The sequence below is a fragment of the Thamnophis sirtalis genome, unplaced genomic scaffold, assembly GCF_051295495.1.
Source record: "Thamnophis sirtalis isolate CommonGarterSnake01/CBP01778 unplaced genomic scaffold, rThaSir2_p1.2 scaffold_8, whole genome shotgun sequence".
NCBI lineage: Eukaryota > Metazoa > Chordata > Lepidosauria > Squamata > Natricidae > Thamnophis > Thamnophis sirtalis.
In genome coordinates, this window is record NW_028261388.1 from 73,484,186 (window position 1) to 73,512,130 (window position 27,945).

At 40.2% G+C, this 27,945-nt stretch overlaps 1 protein-coding gene and 1 long non-coding RNA gene across 3 annotated transcripts in view; one reads left to right on the top strand and one right to left on the bottom strand.

Moving 5' to 3' along the window:
• ADCY2 (adenylate cyclase 2) overlaps positions 1 to 27,945 on the bottom strand; it is a 168,069-nt gene that overhangs the window by 64,547 nt on the left and 75,577 nt on the right. For both annotated transcript variants that reach the window (XM_087721923.1, XM_087721922.1), the window contains exons 5-11: positions 20,427 to 20,575; positions 16,932 to 17,043; positions 14,806 to 14,933; positions 10,506 to 10,664; positions 9,576 to 9,708; positions 8,833 to 9,009; positions 4,031 to 4,074 (exon numbers count right to left, since the gene is read on the bottom strand). In XM_087721923.1, the coding sequence (XP_087578049.1) occupies positions 4,031 to 4,074; positions 8,833 to 9,009; positions 9,576 to 9,708; positions 10,506 to 10,664; positions 14,806 to 14,933; positions 16,932 to 17,043; positions 20,427 to 20,575 (902 nt within the window). The remainder of the gene's footprint in view (positions 1 to 4,030; positions 4,075 to 8,832; positions 9,010 to 9,575; positions 9,709 to 10,505; positions 10,665 to 14,805; positions 14,934 to 16,931; positions 17,044 to 20,426; positions 20,576 to 27,945) is intronic.
• Positions 1 to 27,945, top strand: part of LOC148044493 (uncharacterized) — a 1,189,713-nt gene that overhangs the window by 62,825 nt on the left and 1,098,943 nt on the right. The gene's annotated exons all lie outside the window — the stretch shown is intronic.

Genomic DNA, 27,945 nt, shown 5'->3' on the forward strand with positions numbered 1-27,945 from the left:
TTTCCTGCAAAAAGCACCCATTGGGTTGCCTGGATTTGATTATGTGATTCGTTAATGACCAGTGGTGGGATTCAAACATTTTTGGAACCTACTCTCTGGGTGTGGTTTCCTTTGTGGGAGTGGCTTGCCGGCCATGTGACCTGGTGGGAGTGGCTTGCCGGCCATTCTCTCTCTCTCTCTCTCTCTCTCTCTCTCTTTCTCTTTCCTTCCTTTTGTCTCTCTGTCCCTTTTTTCTTTTTTTCTTTCATCTCTCACTCTTTTTCTTTCTTTCTATCTTTCTTTCTTTCTTCCTTCCTTTCTCTTTCTCTCTCTCTCTGTGTCAGTCTGTCTGTCTGTCTGTCTCTCTCTTTGTGTGGCAGTGGTGGGTTTCAAAAAATTTTGGAACCTCTTCTGTAGGTGTGGCCTGCTTTCCAGGTCCACTGGTGGAACCTCTTCTAACCGGTTCGATAGATTTGAAGAACCGGTTCTACCGAATAGGTGCGAACTGGTAGGAACCCACCTCTGTTAACGACCATGGTGACTTGATTAACAGTCATCATAAAAAGAGTCATAAAATTGAGTTCAGCCCCATGGTGACTCGACTTACAACCACAAAGACTTATTGCCAAGTTTTCAGGCTTAACCGTGGTCATACATTGAGGACTGCCTGTAGCCCTGGTGGCACAATGGTTAAGGTATTGCAGGCAAACTCTGCCCACAGCCTGGAGTTCAATCCTGATGGGGCAAATAATGCTTACATTGGAAACTGCCCAGAGGGTACTATAAAGCGCTATATAACTCTAAATGCTATTGCTTACCTATATGGCATCCATTAGGGCAAACAAAATAAAAGCAATGAGAAAAGCAGAAAGAAAGCTAATAGATTACTATTCCTATTTCCTGTAGCAGGCCTGCAAAATTGACATATATTGTAGTGATCCGTACTTGGTATCAGCTTTTCATTTTACAATGTCATGTTAAATATTGCTAATGTGACTGTAGACTTACATAGCCTACACTGTTTCTATTTCAGTCAAAAAGCTGCTTGATAAGAACATAAATTTAGAGACTGGATTTTAATAATTAGACTCAATGGCTTTAGCAAACCTCAAATGAAGTGTATAATTATACATTTTGTTTCCAATGAACTTGGAAAATTGCCTTGCTGTTTCCATAACATCACAGAATACAAAACTTGGTATAATATAGCTAATTCTATACCTCTTCGTCAAGCGAGACAAAATGGTCAGGATTGGCCTAGTCAAAACTTGAATGGGAGACTATCAAGGAACTTCAAGCTGCCGGTTAGATGGCAAAGTTGAACTGCTCTTGAGAAAAGGCAGTAGAAAACCACTTGGCATATTAGAATAGTATAACCTAGTTGGAAGGGACCTTGAAAGTCTTTTAGTCCAACCTCCTGCCTAGACAGGAAGCCCTATACTATTTCAGACAAATGGTTATCCAACATCTTCTTAAAAACTTCCAGTGTTGAAGCATTCACAGCTTCTGGAGGCAAGTTGTTCCACTGATTAATTGTTCTAACTGTCTGGAAATTTCTCCTCAGTTCTAAGTTGCACAAGGTACCACATATAGTGTACCTGTGCATTTTGTTTTTCTTGCCTAAATGTAGAACCTTACTTTTTTCACCATTGAATTTCATTTTGTTAAAGTGTGCCCAGGTTTGTCAAGATCCTTCTGTATTTTAAGCCTATCTTCTGGAGTATTGGCTATTCCTGCCAGTTTGGTGTCATCTGAAAATTTGATGAGTTCCTCATTTATCCCCTCTTCCAAATCATTGATGAAGATATTGAAAAGTATTGGGCCTAAAACAGAGCCTTGGGGTACTCCACTGCATACTTCCCTCCATGAAGATGCAGTTTCACTGAGGACTACACATTGCATGTGGTTGGTCAGCCAGTTACGAATCCATTTGGCGGTGATGCTGTCTAACCCACATTTGTCTACTTTATCAAATGCTTTATTGAAGGTAAATTATATTGATGGCATTCCTTTGGTCCACTAATTTTGTAATTTTATAAAAGAATGCAATTGTTTTTAAATTGTTGCTAAGCAAGCTTTCTGGATAATTAGCTTCACATAAAGCTATGACAGCTCTAGAAGATTTATTTCTATGGAGCTATAGATGTTAACGTACACTTTCACAATGAGTTGAGAAAAGATTAAATACTTTTTTATAGTTGAAGAAACAAAACATATCAATAAAGCTGAAGGATGATTCACTGCTGCTTGGGGCGGGGGCAAGGCAACCAATAATCAGGGCTCAATGGGCTATGTGCAGATACATAATCCATATGTGTGACTCCCAAAGGATACGATGAAGACATTATTGAGTCATATGGGTTACAGTACAGAGAATGCCACCTTTTTTATGAGCTTTCTTCCTTCCTTCCTAACAATTCTCATTTCTAATTTTTAGAATTAGAAGAGAAAACGTTAGTTTCTGAAACTAAAATTTCAGGTAGGATCTAAGGACTAAGCCAAATCAGTCACCAGTGACGAAGAAGGTAAAGAAAGAGCTCTAGAGCAGAGTAAAAAAGGGAACATGAGAAATAGAGTAGAGGAAACCGTGACCCGTCAAAACCGCGTTCCACAAAAGCGTGGTCGACAAAATCGCATATGTGACGTCATCACAACGCGACGAAAAAGATCGAAAAATTGAAATAAAAATTAAATTACAGCAAGCCGATTCACATAAAGATAAGCGTTAGGTTAAGGGTTAGGGTTAGGTTAAGGGTTAGGGTTAGAGCGTTAGCGTTACGTTTAGCGTTAGGTTAAGGGTTAGCGTTAGGTTTTTCGTTACGTTAAGGGTTAGGTTTAGGGTTAGGTTTAGGGTTAGGTTTGGGGGGGTTAGGGTAAGGTTTTCCCTTTATTTTTACATTTTTCGATCTTTTTCGTCGCGCTGTTATGACGTCACATACGCGATTTTGTCGACCGCGATTTTGTCGTCCGCGGTTTTGTGGTAGAACCGAGGAAACTATTCAGAAAGAAAGAATGTTAAAGAACTTGAGAATATTTAAGACCAGAAGCCACAGAAGGGAAGGAGAAGAAAATCTGATTAACAGATAAGATAACTACATAAAACACTGATCTGAAAAGCAGAATTAACTATGGTTGATGAAGAGATGGGGAAGATGAATGTGAAGCAACGAGGAGAACTAAAGAAAATAAAACCTATAAACTACTGTATAGTGAATGGAAGGAGGTGATTTGACAAAGAAAGTAACCAGAGAACACCAAACTCTATAGAGCCATGATGCCTTCAGAACCCTCTCTGTGGGCAAGCGAGCCATCGCCCCAGCTCAGCTCTGATGTGCATGTGTGCACGTCTCCCACCGACCAGCTGGTCTTTGGGTCTCTGTCACGCATGCGCAGGGGGCAGGGCGTGGGGGGCAAGGCGCACATGGGGGGCATGCATGCATGCAGCGGAATGCAGGACAATGTGGGGAATCATGCACCCATGAGCAGGGACAAGCACATGTGCAGAGCCCACATGAGGGCACATGCACGGGGACTGCGCAAGCATTCCATTTTGGGGGTTCAGACGTGCCCTTTGGGCACTTGGTCCAGAAAACGTTAGCCATCTCTGCTATAGAGTAATTATTAAAGAGAGATATCCTATAGCATTATTAACACCATCATTACAATTCAATACCTTGTTTGAATTTCATATGTTAAGCTATTTGGTACACAGTTTTAGTGCTTTTAAAAGACACATCAGTAACATTTTGACAAGATTTCAAAATAATTTCAAAATAGTTATTATAATTACTCAGTCTACAACATAACTTTTTGTTTTGCTGATGATTTCATTCTACCAACAAATTCCTATTAATAAAAAGACCTAATACATTATTTTCTTGCCTAAATTAAGCTGATGGAGCTTTATAATATTTGGATTATTTCATTTATCCTCTTACATTTAACAGTTATGCAAAATTATCATGGCTATCAAAATAAATCCTTGTGCAGAATCACTGGGTAAACTAGCAAAGTTTTCGATGACACTGAAGTCTTCACAAGTTGCACATACCTTTCTCTACAACGCTGGAAATTATACTGACCCATAGGCATGTCCTAAGAGAGAGAGAGTAACAGAAAGTATCATCCAGATATATAGAACTATAGAACAGCTATTGGGTTCAATGTAGAAGATTGCACTATAATGCAAACTATTTGTCCTTTTTTATATGTTTATTAAAAAAATTAAAAGTAAGAATAAAACTTAATAAGAATTAATAATTAGAATACAGAAAAAGAAGCAGAAAAAAGGACAAAGCCAGAAGTGCAGGAAAAGTAGTGCAGGAAAGACCCACATAGTTCTGATTTTTGGCAGCTGCCTCCGCCTTGGTCATTTACCACATATGGGGATTTGACAGTTGGCCCACACATTTGGCCGTTTGCAGCATTCCGTAGTCACATCACCATGTTTTATAACTTTTTGCTGGAAACCGGTTTTTCCTTCACGTTTTTGGCAAAAAAAAAATGCCCCATAGAAAACAATAGGTTCACTTTACGACTGCTGCTTTGCTTAATCACCACAAAAAAAGACTCATAAAATCAGGTCACTTATGTAGGAGATCTGCTTTACAACAATCACAACCTGTGGTGGCCCAGCAGGAGCCGTTGGAGCTGCCACCAGACTCCGACAGCGAGGGGCCCTATGAGTCGGCTCTGGAGGATGTGGAGGACCCTGGACAGGGTTCCAACTCCGAGCAGGGCGCAGAGAGGCTGGTTGGCCACCAGGAGGCGCCTGAGCCTTGGACTAGTGGGGAGGAGACAAGGGAGTGTGATCCGGACATCAGCAGTGAGTTGTTCCTGGATGCCGAAGAGCTAATAGGCGGCAGGAACAGTTGCGCAAGTACAGGTGGTAATTGCACTCAGCTGGTGGTCATTAGCCTTCTCTCCAGACTATAAAAGGACTGCTTGTGCACACGCCCCTCTTGCAGAAGTCAATGCAGGAACTAATGTCGGAGAACATTATTGTGATCTTGGCAGGCTGGATTGTTGCCAAGCCTTATCTGTGCTGGACTGCTGCCCAAACTTGTCTGTGCCGGTTTGCTGCCAAGGACCTGTCTGTCTGTTAATTAAATGCCGTAACTTATCTTTGGCTCGGAATGTGTGTTGGTGTGGGACGAGGGGGGTCAGAACACAACCTATGATGGTAATGGCCAACCTGTATTGTAGTTGTAAGTTGAGGACTACATGTAGTGGTTTCTGCATAAGTAGAGGTAACGTAAGGTAAGTCTGTGACAGCTAGAAAAGCACAGAAGTCAAATATTTTACAGAAACTTGGCCTCTCTAGGCCTACGCATTTATTAGTCAGTTATTTGTTCATTATAATTCATTATTTATTCATTATAATTCTAATACATTTAACAATGGCAGTTCTCCACCCAATTTTCTGCAGGTAACATATGGTATTATTTTAATAATGTAATATCATCTGAAGAAACAATGCCTAATTCTGAAGTTTATTAATTTAATAAAGGATAACGATACTAAAAAGGCTGGTGGATTATTCTTAGGTGGGCCCCAAAAAATCAGATTAATTAGTCAACCAAACCGCCCTCCCCAAAAGATATTTTAGCTATTTAAAAATATACAGACGCTAATACCATGGTGCTGATTTTGTCATTTTCAGTAATCATACTGCCCCGATGGTGCAAATGAGCAAATGATTTAGCTGCTCCCCACGATTCCAAGTATCTAGTCATACGAACAGAGGCTCTTATTTTAGCTCCTTCTAGGGCAGGGATGGCGAACCCTTTTTGGCTTGCGCGCCATAAGCGGGGAGAGCGCAGGGGGGTTGTGGGCAGGTGTGCAGCACCCATAATGCAATGTGCGACACCCCCCCCCATGCGAATGCATGCACAAGAGGCGCTCTCCCCCATTTGTTGCATGCTTTTTTCGGCTACCCCAGGCTCCAGAGGGGAGCCTGGGGTGGGCCCAGGCTTCATCCCGGGGAGGATGAAAACAGCCTCCCCCCGCCGCCGGACCTCGGTTTGCTCATAGGGCCGGTTTAAGCTCTCCAGAACCTTCAGCGGCCTTCAGGAGGAGAAGTTCCGGTTTGCCCGTAGGGCTGTTTTTTGTACTCCAGAGGTTTCAGGGAAGCTCCTGAAGCCTCTAGCGGCCCTCCGGAGGGGGAGGCTGTTTTCGCCCTCCCCAGGCTCCTATAAAAGCTGTGGAACCTGGGGAGGGCGAAAAATGGCTTTAAAAAAGGCTGAACTCAGCTGTCCAGCGTGCGCATGCCAGCTGACAGGGCAATGCCTCGCGTGCCCTGACAAATGGCTCCGCAGCCACCTGTGGCACATGTGTCATAGGTTCACCATCCTGGTTCCAGGGTGTTTCGGGGTAGGAAATGATGTTTTTTGAAAAAAAATTTTTTTTATTGTTTTTACATTTAAAATAGCGCAGCACAGCGAAGCTGTGTTATGACCATACCATCACATTATATACAGATAATCTCGTCCATTAGCTGTCAGCCTACTTAATACATTATCAATCCTTCTAACCAATCACATTATTTACAATTTGTCCCAGTCTTGTCACCTTGTCTTATACCAATAATAAAATCTGTTCCAGACTTCATAATATTCCGATTCCCCTTTATTTTTTAATTCGAGGGTGACCCTATCTGCTTCCGCACAGGCCAAAATTTTGCTAATTATGTCTAACTCTGATGGGATATTTTCTTTTTTCCAATACTGCACATAGGTTATTCACGCTGCAGTTAATATATGTATAATTACATAGAGCACACATTTCTTATACCCCTCCGGTATTATGCCTAGGAGAAAAATTTCTGGTTTGAACAAACTTTGATCTCCCACCATTTGTTTCAGCCATGATTGCATCATTTTCCAATATCTTTTTGTCTCATTGCATGTCCAGCACATATGGAAAAAGGTGCCTGGTGTTTTTTTGCACTTCCAACAATTTGGGGCCAAAATTTTAAACATTTTGGAGAGCCATGCTGGGGAAAGATGCCATCTATAGAACATCTTGTACATATTTTCCTTATAAGCCGTGGTCATTGTTAGTTTCCGATTAAATGTCCAAAGTCTTTCCCATTTATCCAATTCCACATTGTAACCAAATTTTTCGCCCATGCGACCATAGTTTCTTTAACATGTTCTTCCTCAAGTTTATATTTCAGCAGATATCTGTACAATGCTTTGATCAACCTGTCTTCTGTCTCTATCAGGAGCTTATCTAATATTGTATATTCTTTGGCAATGCCTTCCTTTTTCTGTCCTGTGCAAACCTCGATTGTATCTGTAGATAAGATCACTACTCTAGATCGTGGCACGACAAAACCGCGCTCGACTAAGCCGCGCCCGATTAAACTGTGTCGCTGATGTCATCAACAGGGCGACAACAGCGAGCGCGGAGAAAGAAGGGCGCTTTAAATAGCGCTTTGAAAGCAAGCCGATTCAACTTAAGGTAAGGGTTAGGTTTAGGGTTAGGTTTAGGGTTAGGTTTAGGGTTAGGTTAAGGGTTAGGGTTAGGTTAAGGGTTAGGATTAGGTTTAGGGTTAGGTTTAGGGTTAGGTTTAGGATTAGGTTTAGGGGGGTTAGGTTTAGGGGTTAATTTTAGGTTTAGCGTTTACAGCGTGCTTCTGTCTCCGCGCTGTTGTCGCGCTGTTGATGACGTCAGCTACGCGGTTTAGTCGAGCGCGGTTTAGTCGAATGCGGTTTTGTGGTGGAACCACTCTAGATATACCCCTTGTGATGCCAATTCTAGCCTGGTTTTTATCTCCTCCTGTCTGTTCAATATCTCTTTGTATGTAACAATTTTTTCCATGTTAATCAACTTTGGGTATATATATGCTTTCTTCGTGGATAGCCAAATTGGTATTTCAATATAGTGGTCATGCTTAATTTTATTCCATACTAATATCAGGGACTGTCTAATGTAATGTCTATGAAAATACTTATGTGCAGATCCTTTTTCATACCATAGGAAGGCATGCCATCCTGCTTGGAGGTCATGACCTTCCAATTTGAGTAATCTTTTATTTCTTAACATTATTCATTCTTTTATCCATATTAGAATAGCCACGGTATAGTAAAGTTCCCAGTCCGGTACGACAAATCCTCCAATTTCCTTGATATCTTGCATAGCTTTTGAGTTTTATTCTTGATTTTCCCCCCCTGCGATATAAATTTAGAGACCAATTGGCTCAAATTCTTAGAAAAGCCTTTTTCTAATTTAATGGGAATATTCTGAAACAAAAAAAGAAATTTTGGTAGTACATTCATCTTTATGACTGCAATCCTACCCATCAGGGACAATTGTAATTTTTTCCACCTTTCTAAGTCTTGCTTAGTTTTATTAATCAAATTAATATAATTGTCTTCTTTGATGGACACACACCTCGCTGTTAAATGTATACCTAAACATTTCACTTTTTTGATGATTTGAATACCCAATTTCTTCGTTAAATCCTCTTTCAAATCGGGTGTCATATTTTTAACCAACATTTGTCATATTTATTTTCAGGTCCACTACTTTCCCATACTCTGCCAATTCCTCAATAAGTTTCTCATCAGACTTTAGATCCTCTAAAACAAAAACTAAATTGTCCGCAAAAGTCTGTAACTTAAATTGTTCCTTTTTAATTTCTAATCCCTTTATATGTTCCTCTTTACGCACATTCCTAGCTAAAACTTCTAGGGTTAATATAAACAACAGCTATGTTGTTGTGATGATAAAAGGGCTGGTGGATTATTCTTAGGTGTCCCCCCCCCCAAAAAAAATCAGGTTAATTAGTCCCCCAAACCGCCCCCCCAAAGATATTTTAGTTATTTAAAAATATACAGAAGCTAATACCATGGTGCTGATTTTGCCATTTTCAGTAATCATACTGTCCCGATGGTGCAAATGAGCAAATGGCTTAGCTGCTCCCCATGATTCCAAGTATCTAGTCATACGAACAGAGGCTCTCATTTTAGCTCCTTCTAGGGTGTTTCGAGTTCGGAAATGATGTTGTGGGCTTCGTTTTTCTTCCTAATTTGAAAATAAGTACAAAAGAGAAATGGGTGAAATCATTGACCACTTTCCTAGAAACCTGAATTTTTAGCCCAGTGCCTTGTTCAATATTTTTCAATATTAATGCGTCACTTTTCAGAACTATTCCAGTCAAACCTTCATGATTGACTACTTGTAGATTATCAAACATAAATACTTCACTATAGAACAGTGATGGAGAACCTTTTTGGCACTCGGTACCAAAAGTATGCACACTTATTTGGGCCACAACCCAGAAGAGGAGCTGCTTAGGGGGCATGTGTACGTGGAAAATTAACTTTTGGTTTTGGCCGCGCGCATGCACTCAAGACAATCAACTGGCCGGCGCACATGTTCCCACTGGAAAACGGAAGACCAGTGCCAGTTTCCGGCACTACCGCACACACAAAGGCCAGCTGATCATCACAGGTGCATGTGCGCCAGAAACCTGGAAAAGGAACGGGCGGATGCCATGTGTGCCAGGCAACACGGCTCCGCATGCTACTTCGGGCACATGAGCCATAGATTCATCATCACGGCTATAAAAGAAAAACGATGTTACTTACCTTAGGATTGATTATAAAGAAGGTTTTCACGTTATGTTCCTTGAGGTATGAATCCCTTGCATCACCATCCCCTTCTTGCACTTTATATGCTCCATTCAAGTGTGCCAAGGTGACTGAAGTAATGTGAACACGGCTGAAATTATGGTTTATTTTAAAGTGACCATTATACAACATTAAGAAAATAGCATTTATTTTCCTTTTAATTATAGCTGAGAATCATTTCCTCAAGATTTAGATACATAACTAAATAAGAAATGAGTAATAAGTAATGGAAATGCAATATATAACTCAAACTGAGATTTGATTCCAATGACGAGACTGTAACTAAGGCATGCCGCTCTATGTGTCAGTGGTGGAAGCATTTGAGTGGATTCCTTATGGGACATACAATGACAGCTTGTTAAGGAAAAGACTCAGAAACATTCCACGTGTATATCATTTTTAATGTGGTAAGAATGTGATTCCTCTATTGTAATTTGGCCCTCACATCCCAGCTGACTCTTGATGAAAGTCAAGCCCACTTTTAATCTGCACTTCAGAAAACATGATTTTTAATATTATAAATGCTTGCTGAACTTGCTAAATTGTGGGGACTGAGACACCAATAAATAATAGTTAATCTATTTAACGGAACATTAAATCTTAATATTTGAATGTAGCTTCAAGATTTTGGATCTGCCATGCATACATAGAACAGTGCCTTCAAACACTATTCAGTAAATGGAAGAAATCTTTATTTGCAGTAGTTCAATTTGCAATACACTGAGTGAGTAGTATTTTTGGATTGATTAATATGTGCAAGCATGAACATAACTGTATAGTGTACTGTTTTATGATCAAGTAACACCACAACAATCTCAAATTACCACCAGGATTATTCTCTATATATGAAATATATCAAAATACATATAAGTTAAATAATGATCTTACCCAGGAATTCCTCCAGCTTCCATGTGATTGGCCAGTGTTACATCATGTGACCACACATCATATTGCCATTTTTGGAGTCCAATCACACCGCAAAGGACATTCCCAGAGTGTACGCCCACTCTCATATTAATATCAACTCCAGTTGCATCTCTCACCTTCCTATTATTCAGAAACAATTCATGGAAGATGTTCAACATTAGTCTTTCAAAACTCAAACCAATGCCATACAATTTGCAATAGTCAACTAGAGATTTTAATAGATGTGCATTTGCAAAAAAATTGAAATAAAACTATTTTAGCAATTTTAAGTGCTGATTTAATGTTTCTCTGATTAATATAAACATTTCTCTGTGTGTGTGTGTGTGTGTGTGTATTCTGGTGATTAGCAAAATGCAGAAAAGAAATAAAAAGCAGAAAAAAACTAAGGCAAGTGCTAATAAGGGAAATCTAAACATACCTAGTTTTTACCAACCCCGTTCGTGATGTTTTATTTATTTATTTATTTATTGCTTGTCTACCTTTGTGAATTATCCTTGTTTCCACCACACCCTTCAGCATTGCCTTTTGCCCCCCCCCTTTTTCATCGTCTTATCAATTCTATCCAACCACAACTTTCTTGACCTACAACTTTCTATTCAGTGCATTCACTCTTCCTTCATCTATTTGTCTAGTTATTTGATCTTAATTTCTTCTCTCTCTACATCCAAGTCATTTCAATATACTTCTTTCATACCAATCACTCATTTTTATATTCAATTTACATTTATTATCCGTTTATTCTTGATTATATCTCTTCTTCTATTACATATACTTCTTAAGTACAATAAATGTTCTTTTCTTCCTATATCCCATTTCTTATCTATAAACAAATCCATAAAACATTGTCATTTCAGTCCTAGTATCAACACAAGTCCACTAAGGGTTATCTATCTTAACCCCAATCAAATAAACCTGCTTTATATTCTTTCCCTTTACTTCTAACAATCTTAATCTTTAGTCCACTCAAATAATGTTATAGAACTTGATTTCTTTTCATTTTTTTTCTGTTTCCCCTTCTTATATGATTCTTCAAAATTTTATCAAGCCTTCTTTTGTAATCCAATATAGAAAAATTATCTAGCTCATTTTTTGGATTAGTGTTTGCATATCCCTTTTAATTATTAAGATATCAGCCAGTTTATTTTGAATGTCTAAATTATCTTTTTACAGTCTAAGTTGCAATCTTCCACAAATAATGTTCCCCATCAGTTGGCCTAATAGATATTAAACTCCACCATCCACTCTGGCTTCCATTCATTGAGGTTTTCACATAATATTGGGTTTCATCTTTGTAAGCTGCCTGAAGTTATTGACTGTGAGTTGTGCGGCCATATAAATTTTCCCAAATAAATAATGCTTTCTATTCAATTTGAATATTCAATCCTGTCTTGCTAAATTTACATTTAGTTACAGCTCTTCCTTGTAAGAGATGGGTTCATAGATCTGTTGGCACCCGCTGCCCTTATTGCTAAACCTTGTTCTGTTTTAGCATTTAAATGGTGTTTAGCAATAGCAATAGCAGTTGGACTTATATACCGCTTCATAGGGCTTTCTAAGCGGTTTACAGAGTCAGCATATTGCCCCCACAGTCTGGGTCCTCATTTCACCCACCTCGGAAGGATGGAAGGCTGAGTCAACCCTGAGCCGGTGAGATTTGAACCGCTGAACTGCTGAACTAGCAGTCAGCTGAAGTGGCCTGCAGTACTGCACTCTACCCACTGAGCCACCTCGGCTCTTGCCTTTATAGATTTAAGGTGGGATAATCCATGATTGGTGAATTCACCTGGCATTACCAGATAGGAAAAAAAAACATGATGGGAAAAATAACCACCAATTTATTTCACTGAGAGAGTTTGGTGTAGTGGTTAAAACACCAGCCTAGAAACTGGGAGGCCATAAGTACTAGTCAATATTACACAAGATTTATTCCCAAATAACATTACAACAAAATTGTAAACCATGCCAACCAATTAATTTTACCCATCAGCATGAAGGAAGAAGTGAAGTTCTATCTATCAGGACACAGCTTATTTAGCATTTCACTACATAATTAATTATTGAGAGTAGATCAAAATATGAAAACCCCCAAACTATTGTTTAATTTGCAATAAATTAGTTGTGTGAACCTTAGTTCCTGTGCTCCATTTCCCTCCCTAAATGTCCCTTATCAGATCAGTTCAGGCTTAGCGGAGTACAGGAACAGTGAACCATACAGCACCTACCAGTTAACTAAAGAATTAAGCTTTCAATTGGAGACTAATTAAAATTGAAAAAGGAGCTTCATGGATAAACACCTTGATTAAGATTTGATTTCCTTTTTCTTATGACCTGCTTTATGAAATTCTTTTGTGTTCGTTCGTTTGGCACTATGAAAAAAAAAGTATTTGGATTTCGAATGAATCGAGATTCTAGAGAGGTTTTTGCCTCCAGCCCTAATAAGAGAGAATCAGCACTGAACTAGGAGTTTCATTTTCTGCATATAGAGTTACTGTTTAAAATACATTATACCACTTTATAGCAGCCCCCCCTCCCCCATTTCCTCTCCCACCCCCAACTCGGATGAGTTTGCCTGCCAAATGATAAATCTGCAGGGGAAAATTAAAGGGGAAAAATCCCCTTCTCTCTCCCATTTTTTTCCCCATGAATCCCTACCTATATTAGATTATTCTGAGCAGCTATTCTCAATAACTTGAACATTAAGATTAGATTGCATTGATAATTTCTAATTGCTTCTTCAGTAGCACCAAGATCATTTTCTCAATAGGAATTCGTTTCAGAAAGTTCATGATGGTTACCTTTTAAAATACAGAGGAGGAAATGAGGGAATTAAGTGTCTATGGAAAAGCAGCAGCATTGCATTTAATTTGTACATTAGCACAAATTAACTTTACACCCAATCCACAGAGTGAAGACAAAACTGTTGATTGCACAGCAAACATTTGGAATGGGTAACATGCTTAATGGGACATCTGATAGCTTGAGCTTTGGCTATGTAGGGGGCACCTAGCAATTGTTAACAGCTGTAATTAAAGACTGTGAATTTCTTCATGAATTTAAAGAGAAATAACTTCAGAGACAGAGGTAGTCTTCACAAGTTATCTCCTGGGCAGAGAATGAGCGTATTTTTCAGTTTTATATCGCATATTCATTTAAGACGTGGCACGACATAACCGCGAACGTTAAAAGCGCGCCGACAACACCGCGGCGCTAAAACCGCGATGTCAAAAGCGCGCCGACAACAGCGCGATTTAACTTAAGGTAAGGTTTAGGGTTAGGGTAGGTTTAGGGTAGGTTTAGGGTTAGGGTTAGGGTTAGGTTTAGGGTTATTTTTAGGGTTATGTTACAGCGCGCTTCTGTCGGCGCGCTGTTGTCGCGCGGTTTTGACGGTGCGGTTTTGTCACCGCGCTTTAATCACAAGCGCTTTAGTCTACCGCGATTTTGTGGTGGAACCCATTTAAGAAACTGTTTTATTATCCATGTGTCATTTAGAAGGTGACTGATTCTTCAGATGCTTCTAGCTACCCAGATGCACCTTGCAGGGGAGAGGAGTGGCATAAAAATGTAATAAATAAATAAATAAACAACAAACAAACAAATAAATAAATAGGAGTGTTGACAGAAGACAGGGTGATCCATCCTTATTTTGCTGCTCTCCATATGCAGGGGGAAATTGTGTACTGTGGAGTGTTTCCTATAGTTGTGGAATATTTTTTTATTACTGGTGACCACTACATATTTCAAAGAAGTGTGATCATTCCCACTACACTGAATGCAGCCAAATTTATACCAAGTTTTTTTTTTTTTTGCAGAACACTTTCATGCCATGACTTTTTTTCCCCACATTCCACATCAAATAAATGTGCCTCCAGAGATCAGGGTTTGTTTTTGTTCACTCTGAATAATTTTAAATAAATACATTTCTCTTTTGTTGTTAAAAGACTGGTATTCTCCTATTCTAAATTCTGCTGCATTGTAATGTTTTAAGGTTTATATTTTAAAGTTAACACTTTTTGGTAACCTTAGGAGCCCTTTTTGTGTATGAATAAAATAAACAAACTTTAATATCCTTCATTGCCATAGTTTCAGGACAAAAAAAAATGCAAGCCTCTCAATCAGATTTGAGTTTAAAATATTGAACTAAAAAAATTAGGATTTGGGAAAGAGACATGGAGTAAACCTTTCCTATTAAATTTTGCTTCATAATTTTTAAAGAAAGGAGTATTTTATATATTTTAAATATATATATAAAATATTTACTCACTTTATAGCTTCACACATATCCAGTCCCATTTTCACACAATTCTTGGCATGATTTTGTAGTGATATTGGAAGGCCAGACACACAGTAGTAGCAGTCTCCTAAGATTTTAATTCTCATACATTCGTTTTCCTTTAAAAAAAAAAGGGGGGGGGAGAGGGGAAACAGGGATGAGGGAATCAGTTAGGAGAGAGTCAAGGCAGCAACATAAAGCTTATCAGCAAAGCTGCAGAACTTGATGCACCTGATTGTGTCAATTGTATTCCATCTAAAAATACAGAGATGACTGGACCAGAATGTTTATAGCTGAAATGAACTCCAGAGCTGTCTGCTTCCCCATTTCCAGTGACCTACTTTTTCTGAGTTATAAAATCAGAAGCAAGCTCAATCAATGTTGTCTCCAAACTCCCAGGGATTTAAAGTCAACAGTCCTTCTTAATGACACCAAATTAGACAGGTCCTTTGGGAATAGACTTGAAATTTTAACACAGGATATTTGTTACCATCTCTATTTGAGCATTTGCAGGAATACTGGCACTTTCTAAGCTGTAATACTATACTGCTACATTGCTAATTTCTTTCATGGGATAAAATTAGTCCTTTAAATGAAATCTGAGCATTACTTTAAGTCATTCAAAATTTCATTGTTCCTCTAGGGACCCTTGACACATTTAGTAATGTTTGGGGAGATGCCCAAAAGACAGCTTAGTTCTTCTCACTCTGCTATTCTCCATAACAAAGAAATCAGGGAAGCAAACCAGGGCATACTCTGAACTCACTATTCAACAATCAGCTGATGTGGGAATGCACATGCACATCTAACTACTGTGTCGTGGAAAATTCCTTATGCCAAGACAAGGAGATGTCAAGGAGATATCTTGGATGCACCAGTTCCTCTAAGATACTTGTTTTTTTGCAATGCAACTTTAAATGGCAAAGCCTAAATTTTGATAGAAGTTAAATGAATAATTTGGCTGTCAGTCTTTATAGAAGAGTGGCAGAGTAGGCCAGTCAAAGAGGAGGAACCAAACTCTGGAACATATGCTGCATCTACTGTGACTCTGAAAGATTATGAAAACTATTGTTGTTATTCAACAAACTGAGCCTTAGAGTAATGAGTGATGTTTCTAGGACTCAAAAACATTGCCTTCCAACACCAATGTATACCTGCATATAAATAGTGAGCAATTCAAAGTGAAAAGCCGTGTAACAGAACAAAGGGTTTTTATTCCAGGTCCTCAATAAAATATTACTGCATTTAATGCATAAATTGTATTTTTTTTTATTATTTTCAAATTTTTAAACTGTTTTGTCCTCATTTTTGTGAAATGGAGGTGTTATAAAGTAATTTATTTTCTCCCTCCTTATGCCAGGATGTGACAAAACAATTATTTCAAAAGAGGCACCTGCATTTTTAGGAAAGCATTTTTGGAGGCTGTGAGGAAGCAAGGTTCAAGGTTCAAGGTTCATTTTATTTATATGCCGCCCTATTCCCGGGGGGACTCAGGGCGGCGCACAAACCCAAGGAGGGGAAGGGAAACACAAGAACTACAACAAAAAGTACAGGGAATTTAAAACAACCAACAGCCACACGATTCGAGAGGGGAAGGGAACTCATCGACCCCAGGCTTGCTGACACAGCCAGGTTTTAACGGCTTTTCGGAAGGCCTGGAGAGAGGTGAGGGTCCGAATCTCTGCGGGGAGCTCGTTGCAAAGGGCCGGAGCCGCCACAGAGAAGGCCCTCCCCCGGGTAGTAGCCAGATGACATTGGCTAGTAGACGGAACCTGGAGGAGGCCTAATCTGTGTGATCTAATGGGTCTTTGGGAGGTAATTGGCAGCAGGCGGTCTCTCAAGTACCCAGGTCCAATATCATGAAGGGCTTTATAAGTGATGACTAGCACCTTGAAGCGTATCCGGAGACCAATCGGCAACCAGTGCAGCTCGCGGAGGATAGGTGTAACGTGGGTGTACCAAGGTGCACCCACAATCGCTTGCGCGGCTGCATTCTGGACGAGCTGGAGTCTCCGAATGCTCCAGGAAAGGCTCGTGCTATTGTTACCTATTATGGTTATAAAAATACAGTGGCAACATTATAGTATTAGCCATGAACAAAACTAATACATACTTACTTTTGCAATTTGATCAAACTTGCCAAACAGTTCATTCAGCATATGCACCAGTTCTCCAGGGGAGCAATCACTAGCCAAGCGAGTAAATCCTACAATATCGGCATATAAAATGCTGCACATAAAAGAATTTAGCATTGTTGATTTTTTTTTCAAGTTAAAAAACAATATTTTATCTTAACATTCATTTAATAGAACCAGGAATGGGGAATGTTCCAAATATCTTATCAGAAACAAACACATTTAGCCACCAACAATTTTTCGCAAGGGATTTCCAAAGAGCCAATTTACACAGCTATTTTTAGTGGATTGGTCATGTGTGTGATGATTTTATCCCAGACATCAAAAACTTTTCTGGCAGGCCTCCAGCATTCATCAGGCTTCATCTAGAACTATGCCAGTTAAAGTCTCTTTTCACTGGCACCTCTAATGGTACTCCTGCAGAGGCTGAAGGTATCTCCATCCAGTCCAGTGATGGGATTCAAATAATTTAGCAACCTGTTCTCTGCCCAGGGACCAGCTGGGTAGGTGAGGCTCCATGGTCATGTGACTGTGGGGGTGTGGCCAACTCAAGGTCACTCACATCGATGAGCGCTTCACCTTAGCTGTTACAATGTAATCAGGGTTAACCAGAGAGGCAGTTTCTGTAAGCAGGGCAATCAAGATTAGGCTAGAAACAACACCAGAATGGTTCCTTCCTGCCTTCCTTACAGGATTAGCCCTGTAAAGTGGGGAAAAAACAAAAGGAGATTTCTTCCAACAACCGGTTCTGCAAACTGTTTAGAAAGTTAACAACCGGTTCTCCGAATAGGTGCGAACCGGCTGAATCCCACCACTGATACAGTCACTGCTTCCATTTTCCAAAACCTCAGAAGTAGTTTGAAGGGGACTGATGGTTGTTTTTATTTTAATGTTAAGAGTAGCAGAATCCCACCTTAAGTGTTACAGATCCTACAGTAACAAAAATCTTCTCACCCCTATTTCATGCTAATGTAGCTCTATCAATCTGGTCTGCAAAAATCTGAATAACCACCAGACTACAACAAAGAATAGTATGGCCACTTAGCTATAAAGAAAAAAATTGGAGTGGAATGGGTGTGGAATGAGTCAACAGCCTGGCATTTTGGAAACTTGGAAGCAACTGACACAACTCATCTCAGTTTTGCCCATGTTGTTTCCTTGATTCCTAAAAGGTAGCTGCTGGAAGTGTTGTGGTCTGTCAGCCACCGGCCCCTCCAGCAGCCGAATCAGATGAGGAGGCAGCATGGTCAGCATCAAGGCAACCTGAGAGCTCCGAGGGGGGAGAGGGATTGGCGCTAACAGAGTGAGAAACAGAGGTGGAGCTTGGGGCATCTTGTCAGCGGTCAGAGGAGGAGAGGAGAGCAGTGGAAATCTGTGGGCCGATCCTTGGGAAGGAAAAGCCACTGCTGGTAGTGAATAGCAATAGCAATAGCAGTTAGACTTATATACCGCTCCCCTCAGATGGAGAGTCAACAGCCCCAGGTCTGGAGGTGGCTGATGAGGAAGAGGAGGAATAGCTGGGTTCAGTGCCTGACGTGCGGATATGCAGAAGACAGAGGAGAGGAGAGCAGTGAAAATCTGTGGGCCGATCCTTGGGAAGGAAAAGCCACTGCTGCTAGTGAATAGCAATAGCAATAGCAGTTGGACTTATATACCGCTTCATAGGGCTTTCAGCCCTCTCTAAGCGGTTTACAGAGTCAGCATATCGCCCCCACAGTCTGGGTCCTCATTTCACCCACCTCGGAAGGATGGAAGGCTGAGTCAACCTTGAGCCGGTGAGATTTGAACCGCCGAACTGCAGATAGCAGTCAGCTGAAGTGGCCTGCAGTACTGCACCCTAACCACTGCGCCACCTCGGCCCCACCCTAGCTCTGGGAATGAAAGGCAGGGGGCAGAGATTAATAGGTGTGGCAGACAACTATTCATCTCCCAGCCGGATGGATTTGTTAGCCTGCAGTGACAGAAACTTTTTGCTGGGCTGCTGGTGCTCCTAATGAAGGAACCTTTGAATTAACTTCATAGGGCTTGTCGTGTTTGAGGAGCTGGGTCAGAACATTAAGGAAGATTAAGGAAGATTAAGGAAGCAAAGTGAGAAGATAGCTTTCCGTTTCCTAGTCGTACACATAGGAGTTAAGAAGAATGCATGTCTCCAACTTCCTCCAAAAGTCTACACTTTTCAGCAGTTTCAATCCAGTGTATAAACTGTGCCATACATAAATCATACCAGCTTTTCAAATTCGCTAAACGTCACAAGAATGCAGAGCTTTAAATGCTATAGAATCACTATTCTACTGTTTCCCCATTACTTCTACTATGAGCTCGGAATGTCGGGCTGATATGGGCAAACCTGATTATTCCATTTATTTCTAATGACAGCTCACCATATCCTTGTGACAGAGACACATTCTAGCATTGCTGTCTTGAAAATCAGCTGAATTTGGGTTAGTTAATCAAACTGACTGAAGCCATACCATCAGCTAACTTATTCTTTTTATGTTCTGGATCTCCCATAAAAGCCATACTTTCAGCCTGCAGGGTGCATTTTAATTCAATATCCCAACTAAATTCAGTTTTTTTCCAAAAATAAATTTATTGAAGTTTTACTGTTGAGGTTTTACTGTACATTTTCACAATGTTACATGTTAACTATCTTGTTTATATGCTTTTACATTAGTATCAGAGGAAGAACAGGAAAAAAAAATGAGCTAATTTTATATTAATGAAGAAAATACTAATTTTGGTGCTACTGCCACCAATGTATTTATTTATAAAATTTATTGGCCACCCATCTTATCATAGGGTAACACTGGGTGGCTTACAGTCATTAGAATATGTTTACACATATGTATCGCAGTACATTAAAACCAGAGGTGGGTTCCTACCAGTTCGCACCTATTCGGTAGAACCGGTTCGTCAAATCTACCGAACCGGTTAGAAGAGGTCCCACCAGTGGACCCGGAAAGCAGGCCACACCTACAGAAGAGGTTCCAAAATTTTTTGAAACCCACCACTGGTCCTTGGATATGATTATTCTACACTATCATGCTCATATTTATAAAACTCAGTGCCTCTGTGAAAGGTAAGGATGACTACTGCGTTTGCGGTGCAATCAGAACATTGCGTGTGTTGAAGTTGTTTTAACGCAAACCAAAGATGCCTTTTAAAAAACAAGCTTACATCATATTCTTATGCATGCCAGTGCTGTGTGTGAGGTAATTTAAGGTGGTTCTGACAAGTGTCGTTGGCATCTTCATATTTGGTCACATGGGCGGCAAGCCACTCCCATCCGGTCACATGGGCGGCAAGCCACTCCCACAAAGGAGGCCACACCCACAGAGTAGGTTCGAACAATTTTTGAAACCCACCACTGATCAACCACCTGCATTGTGCTGTTCCCCCATTGGGACCCCCAGCCATTGGGGCCCAGAGCCCTATAAAAGCATAAGATCAATACAGTTCCAAGAACTGTTACAATACCTTACATTGGTGTGCCTTTTGACATACAAATTGTGAAAGTTGTTTGTACTTTCCAGCTGGCCTGCTTTGGGTCCTTGTAATCTTTGAATGATCTCAGCTTTCATTTCCATGGCTATGTGAGCAGGAAGCAGAGAAAGCAGAAGACGTTCCTGATTTTGAAAACAAAAGACAAAAAAAGTCCAGGCTTCCACAATTTTTAAATAAGAAAAAAATTGCTAAGGAAAACCACAATTTCTCCAGGGATGCTTGGGACAAAACAGTAAGTGATGTACTATCATTTGTAGGGCTGACTAAAGCATTTGAAAGCGGTTCACTGGGGCTCTCTAAGCATTTTAGCCAAACTATTTTTTTTTTAATAGCAATAGCAGTAGACTTATATACCGCTTCATAGGGCTTTCAGCCCTCTCTAAGCGGTTTACAGAGAGTCAGCATATTGCCCCCAACAATCTGGGTCCTCATTTTACCCACCTCGGAAGGATGGAAGGCTGAGTCAACCCTGAGCCGGTGAGATTTGAACCGCTGAACCGCTGAACTGCTGATCTAGCAGTAGCCTGCAGTGCTGCATTTAACCACTGCGCCACCTTGGCTCTATTACACCCCTTGAAGCATTAACATAGTCACATCCTTTGCAAGTTCATGTGGCTCCTTTAAAGGCTGATTCCAGTTTATTAGTTTATTGATATACCGTAGTCACAGACAATATTTCTGCTGGGACTACCAGAGAATCTGCAGTTAGATACAACCTTGGAAGAAACTACAACAGCCTTGCAACAGCCAAAAATACTTTAATGTTGAAGAATGGCATATATGCTTTGCAAAGCTCCTCTTTTTAATCTTTTGCAAGGTCTAATCATTTGTGATCTTCCTTCCATTTTTCTTCTGTAAAACACAGATAGAGGGGATGTAACCTTCTGTAGAAGACTGATTGAAGGAGCAACTTTGCAAACTTTCTACTCTAATAATTTGGAAGAAAAAAAAGGGAACAACAGCAGTCATAGAAGGTAGAGGAAAGGGTGAGTACGCGGACACACATACACAATATTTCTAAACTTTATGTTATCAATCAGAACTTTTGCTTCCAAATAAATTTTATCCAAAAGCAAAACATAAGGGATTTGTCCTTTAGATGGCTACCATAAATGAACATAATAATATTGTATTGCTGGATCAGGATAAGACTCATTTTAATACAATCCTTATTTCTCATAAGGATCAACCAGATGTCTTTGAGGGACTCACATCATATTCTGCTCTCTACTGTTCCCCTGAACTGGCGTTGAGACATACTGCTCCAAACTGCGGCTGAAATAGAGGCATTGATAACCTGTCCAGCATGAGTGGATCTAATCTTCTTTTAAAGCCATTCAATTTATTGGCATCATCATGTTTTATGGCAACGGATCTCACATTTTAATTCTATGTGAATTTATTGCATTGGGCTCTTTTGAATATTATTTGTTTCTCTTATTTATAAGCAGAACATACACAGTTTTTGTCCAATAAAAGCAACACTTGAAAATCTTCCGTTCAGGTTCATGTAGTCACACTGCGAAAGTGTTAAATCAGGGGACCTGGCCATTAATTCAGGCTACTTAGGGGGTGCCAATTGAGTTGGCATTTTGCATCCAGATTTGAGCAGCACACACAGCAATTGGTAGATTGATATGATTCTCAGCGCAGTTCCTGGTCCCAGGGAATGACCCTGTTGTGGGTTTAAAAGGGTGATTTTTCTTCTTTACTTTGTAGTTTTTCCACAGAAGTGAATTGCTGAAGGTACCGAAAACTGTTATGGTCCACATGGAAGAGGAGAGAGATTTCTCACTTGGAGAAAGAGAAGCCTCTGCCAAAGCTCTGGGAAAGAAGCTATTAAAATGTCTCCAATGGTCATGTATACAGAAACAATATCACTCATCATGTTCAATAAAACCAGTATACACTAATGTATTGTATTACACTAGATCTAGGAAGACACAATTCATGTCCACACAAAGCCATGGAAGGTCCCCTGGATGTCTTTGGGTTAGGCACTCTTTCTCAATCTATCTTAGATTGTTTTAGGGGAAAAGGGAAACGAGTGGGTGCCTTGAGTGTCTTGACTCCCCGGACAACATATGGTATTTAAATTGACTCAATGAATGACAGTTCTCTTCAAAACATGTCCCTATTTATGGATTTGATAAGACATTAAGGGCACTTCCTTCCTCAGAAACAAGTTTCCTGCTTTCTGTTGCATTATAAGCAGGTCATGGAAGTGATACTACAAAACAAAGGCAATATTTGTCAGAGATTAGACCTCAATTTTTGTTCTTCTGAGATTTTTTTCAATGAGAGAAGGTACAACAGGCTGTATTTACAAATAATACATAATAAAGCATTGATCTGCCTATTTATTCTCCATATTTATTCTCCTTATTAAGCAAAAATACTTTCTCTCCTTCAGGAACATCATTTTCTTTAGAACTGAAGCACAACTCTGATACAAAGGCCAACAAATTTCCATGTATCAGTGCTAATTCATTTGTCATAACTGGATCAGTCATCACATTGGGAAAACTATTTAGTTGGGTGGGTGATGCAACTCTTAAGCTTTCACAATAGTGAAAGCTGAAACATATTAATTAATTAATGTTATTTGTTCCCCTTTTACACTCTACTGTCATATCATAGCACAGATCTTCCACCTGCCATGTTTCAGCCACACAAGTCTCCCCTTTCTTAAATAATGTTCTACAATCTGCCTTGCTGCCACTAATGCTTACAGCAATAGCAATAGCAGTTAGACTTATATACCGCTTCATAGGGCTTTCGGCCCTCTCTAAGCGGTTTACAGAGTCAGCAGATCGCCCCCACAGACTGGGTCCTCATTTCACCCACCTCGGAAGGATGGAAGGCTGAGTCAACCTTGAGCCGGTGAGAACCGCTGAATTGCAGATAGCAGTCAGCTGAAGTGGCCTGCAGTACTGCACCCTAACCACTGCGCCACCTCGGCTCTTCGCTTACAATTCTCTTAGAAGTTAAACTCTCCCTCCCTCCCTCTTTATAATCAATGCTTTCCAATGATGCCCCTCTGGTTACCACTTTGTCTCTTATCAGCTCTGAAATTCACCCAAGTTCAAGTTGTTTGTCTACTTCTATTCTAATGTTCTCTTCCTCCCTCCCTATTTCCTTTCTCTTTTTCAGTTTAAATAGTAAGCCCCTAATTTTTTAAAAAGTCTATGTCTCTGAATTTCTCATTATTCATTAAATGAACATACATAATACAAAATAGATCTGGGAGGGTTTTTTAATAGCAGGTGCCCCCTCTTTTTATTTTTTTTTTAAATCTACACATTCCAATTTATTTAGAAGAAAGTTCTTTCCTTCTGACTTCATTTTTCCAGAGGCAACAACACTTTTCATTCTCGTTTTTTTTAAGAAGGGCATTGATTCAGTTACACATGTAGAATCCCACTCCGTTACTTTGTTCATTTAAACCTGTCACGGCTTTTGAGTCCCGCTTCTAAGCACATTATTATTATGAGGATCCTGCATCCTCCATGAAAGTGACATTTAGTAAGCTATCTCAGATACCAACAACGCCTCCTGGAAGAATCTTTCAAAACATCTTATAAGTCACACAATGCAAAACACCTGAAATGAACAAGGGTAATTATGCTAACTGCTTGTCAGTGTCAAAACGAGGCCTGAAGGCTTTGAAATTGCCTTGCCTTATTCTCTGCAAGAGTTTAAACAGTGGGGCAAACAATTTCATACAGAGGGAAAATATATAAGCTAAGTGTGTATTTCTGTGTGCATATATTACACACATATAAGACAAGAGTCCCCACATTTAGTAGATAGCTATCAAAGAATAAACAAAATAAGATGCACAGAACCAACCACGTTTTACATTGTAGCAATACATCAAAAGAAAGGAAGCATTTACGAAGATAAGGGGGAACTAAGTGTTTTCTTCTGAACTCAGTTCCTATTTTTGCTTTTATTTATAATAGGAATTGGTAATCTTTGGATAATTGAAGCTCATACTTCACATTTTATGGACAAAATAAATGGATGATATGTAGAATCAAGATCCCCCCCCCCCAATTTTCTAAAGCAGGGGTAGTCAACCTTTTTATACCTACCGCCAGGGGTGGGTTTCAACCGGTTCGTGGCGGTCCCTGCAAACCGGTTGGTCGGCGAACCCGGAAATAAGTAACTTCTGGGAACGGCGAAGGGCGCGCCCACCCGCCCGCAGTCCTTACCCGGTTTTGACGAGTTCTGCGCTTCTACGCATGCGCAGGACGCATACAGCGCCTGCGCGATCCTCCAGGAGCAGCTGGAGTGTCGCGCAGATGATAGCAATAGCAATAGCAATAGCAGTAGACTTATATACCGCTTCATAGGCCTTCCAGGCCTCTCTAAGCGGTTTACAGAGAGTCAGCATATTGCCCCCAACAATCTGGGTCCTCATTTTACCCACCTCGGAAGGATGGAAGGCTGAGTCAACCCTGAGCCGGTGAGATTTGAACCGCTGACCTGCTGATCTAGCAGTAGCCTGCAGTGCTGCATTTTAACCACTGCGCCACCTTGGCTCTAGTGGGCGGTACTAGTGGGCGGTAGGGATAGTAGGCATGCATGCACCGCGTACGTGCACGAGGACGCCGCCGGCCTCGTTCCAACCGAACCGGTTGGAATGGGGCGAGAAACCCACCCCTGCCTACCGCCCACTTTTGTATCTCTGTTAGTAGTAAAATTTTCTAACCGCCCACCGGTTCCACACTAATGGTGATTTTATGAAAACCTAATGAAAATTTTTAAAGAATGCTATTAATTTTTTAAAAAAAGTCAATTAAATTTAAAAAAAGGAAAGTGCTTCAGTATCGGACAAAACCCCTACCGCCCACCATGAAAGCTGGAACGCCCACTAGTGGGCGGTAGGGACCAGGTTGACTACCACTGCTCTAAAGGATGTTGTCTTTATTTTATAAATTATATTCAACCTCTTTTAGGACTTATGCTTTGTATTCTGGTTGTTTCCCACTTCAAACAGTAAAAAAAAAATTATTTTGGGCTACTGTAGTGTAGTTGGAAGTGATTCCCAAGAGGAAAAAAGTGTGGGGGCTACATTAGGCGCTGGTATCTCAGGCTGCCTATATAGTTGTCTAATTTATAACACAGAACTTGATGCTGTTCTATGCACCATACAATTCTGCTCTATCTTTGGAACAGAAAATGGAAAAGTGACGGTTATCAAATGTGGTTGTCTGCTAGCTTTCACCTACGCTGGTCTACATGCCGGCCTCATCAGGAACAATTCAAATTACAGTCCAACAACATCTTGACAGCTACAGATGCCCAATTTCAAATGAGCTAAAGGAGACCCACTGAGTGGGATATTGCTGGCGAATTCTAAAGGATTGAGGAAGTCTTAGATTCACTGAAATCCCTCTCTAAGGGATTTCTAAGGCAAGATGATTTGTAAACAAGGATTTGAAGTATAAAAATATTATTAAGAAATAATTCATATTCTAGGCTTCTGCATTATCTAATTTACAGTTTGTATTCATTCATTCATTCATTCATTCATTCATTCATTCATTCATTCATTCATTCCTCTTTACTGGTTAAAATGATGCCGTGAAAATGCCCACAGTACAATATCTATGGAGATTCTCAGTCATCCAGATCATGGTTTATTTATTTATTGGATGTAAATTGCCGCCTATTCACCCATGGCAACTCAAGGCAGCTTACAGAATATAAAACCACATTTAAAACAATATAACTAATAAAAAGAATCAAATAAATTAATATAGTATAATATAATAAAATAACCCCCCGCCCCCTGTCCAGGTGACAGATCACATGAATGGGCTCCATTCTGCTCTGAGTTCCCCAGGCCCGCTGGCAGAACCAGGTCTTCAGCGCCTTCCAGAAGAGTGGGGGGCATTGTAATCTCTGGAGGAATGATGTTCCAGAGGGAGGGAGCCACCACAAGGAAGGCCCTTTTTCTGGGTACCACCAGGTATATCTCTCTAGGGGATAGGAGCCATTCCCAGCCTCCTCGCTCTGATGGGTCGGGTAGATGTGACCGGCAAGAAACGGTCCCTTACACAACCTGGTCCCAAGCCATGAAGGGCTTTAAAGGTGACAACCAGCACCTTGAATTGCACCCGGAAGCAAATTGACAGCTCCCGTAGGAGAGGTGACACATATGCACACCAGGCTCTGTACAAAACCATGCGGGCTGCTGCATTTTGCACCAACTGAAGCTTCTGGATTCTGTTCAAGGGCACTCCCATGTACTGTGCATTGCAATAGTCGAGATAAGAAGTGACTAGGGCATGAGTGACTGTGACTGGTTATCCCAAAGATGCTTTTTTCAAGAGGCAACTGGACTTTCTGATTTTTCTTTGAAGACATTTTGCTTCTGAAATGAAAAGCAAAATGTTTTTAAAGAAAAACCAGAAAGTCCTGTTACCTCTTGAAAAAAGCAACTTTGGGACCACAGTACAATAGATTAGGTAAAGAACAACGATATACTGTAGGTGCATGCTTATCCATATATGTTTCACTATGCTTAATGTTTCTTCCAAGTAAGCATGCAGTTTTCAGCAAATGTGTATCATATTCATGGGTTCCACCACAAAACCGCGGTAGACAAAAGCGCGCTCGACGAAAGCGCGTACGTGACGTCATCACAGAGCGACGAAAACATTGCGCTGTGATCGATAAATGTAAAATTAAAGCGAAAACCTTACTTTAACCCCCCCAAAACCTAACCCTAAACCTAACCCTTAACCTAACCCTAAACCTAACCCTTAACCTAACGCTAAACGTAACCCTAACGCTCTAAACCTAACCCTAACCTTTAACCTAACCCTAACCCTTACCTTTATGTGAATCGGCTTGCTTTAATTTTATTTTTATTTCAATTTTTAATTTTTTTCGTCGCGCTGTAATGACGTCACGTACGCGCTTTCGTCAAGCGCGCTTTTGTGGAACGCGGTTTTGACGGGTCACGTATTCATGCACTCTTATAAATGGTATATCATCATAACTGTGAATATGCTGCAGTTAACAAATTCAGACAAAGAAAATTGTATTATAGGATACAAAATTCAGAGTCCTATAAATCTCACCTTCCTATGTAAAATAATACTGTGAAGTTTTTAGCTATCATGTTTGAAAAATGTATGGAGACAATGTTTGTTGAATCCCTGCAATTATAGGAATAATGAATAAGGTATCTAGTGGCTTCTTTTGGGCTTTATATCCCTCTATGGAAGTTGCAAAGTATTGCCAAAGTATTGTTTAATATATCTTCTTTTGACAAATTTTTCCTTTGATAGATAGGACACTTCTTTTTTCTTGAGTAATAAACTGAGGAAAGAAGGAATTTGATATTTTCCTCGTTAGAAACCAAACATAGGAAAAACAACAATAAAATGATAACAAACACAGTGATGAGGCAAGGCAGGATAAAGAAACCAACACAAACAGATTCAGGTATAGCCAAAAAATTCTACACAAAAGC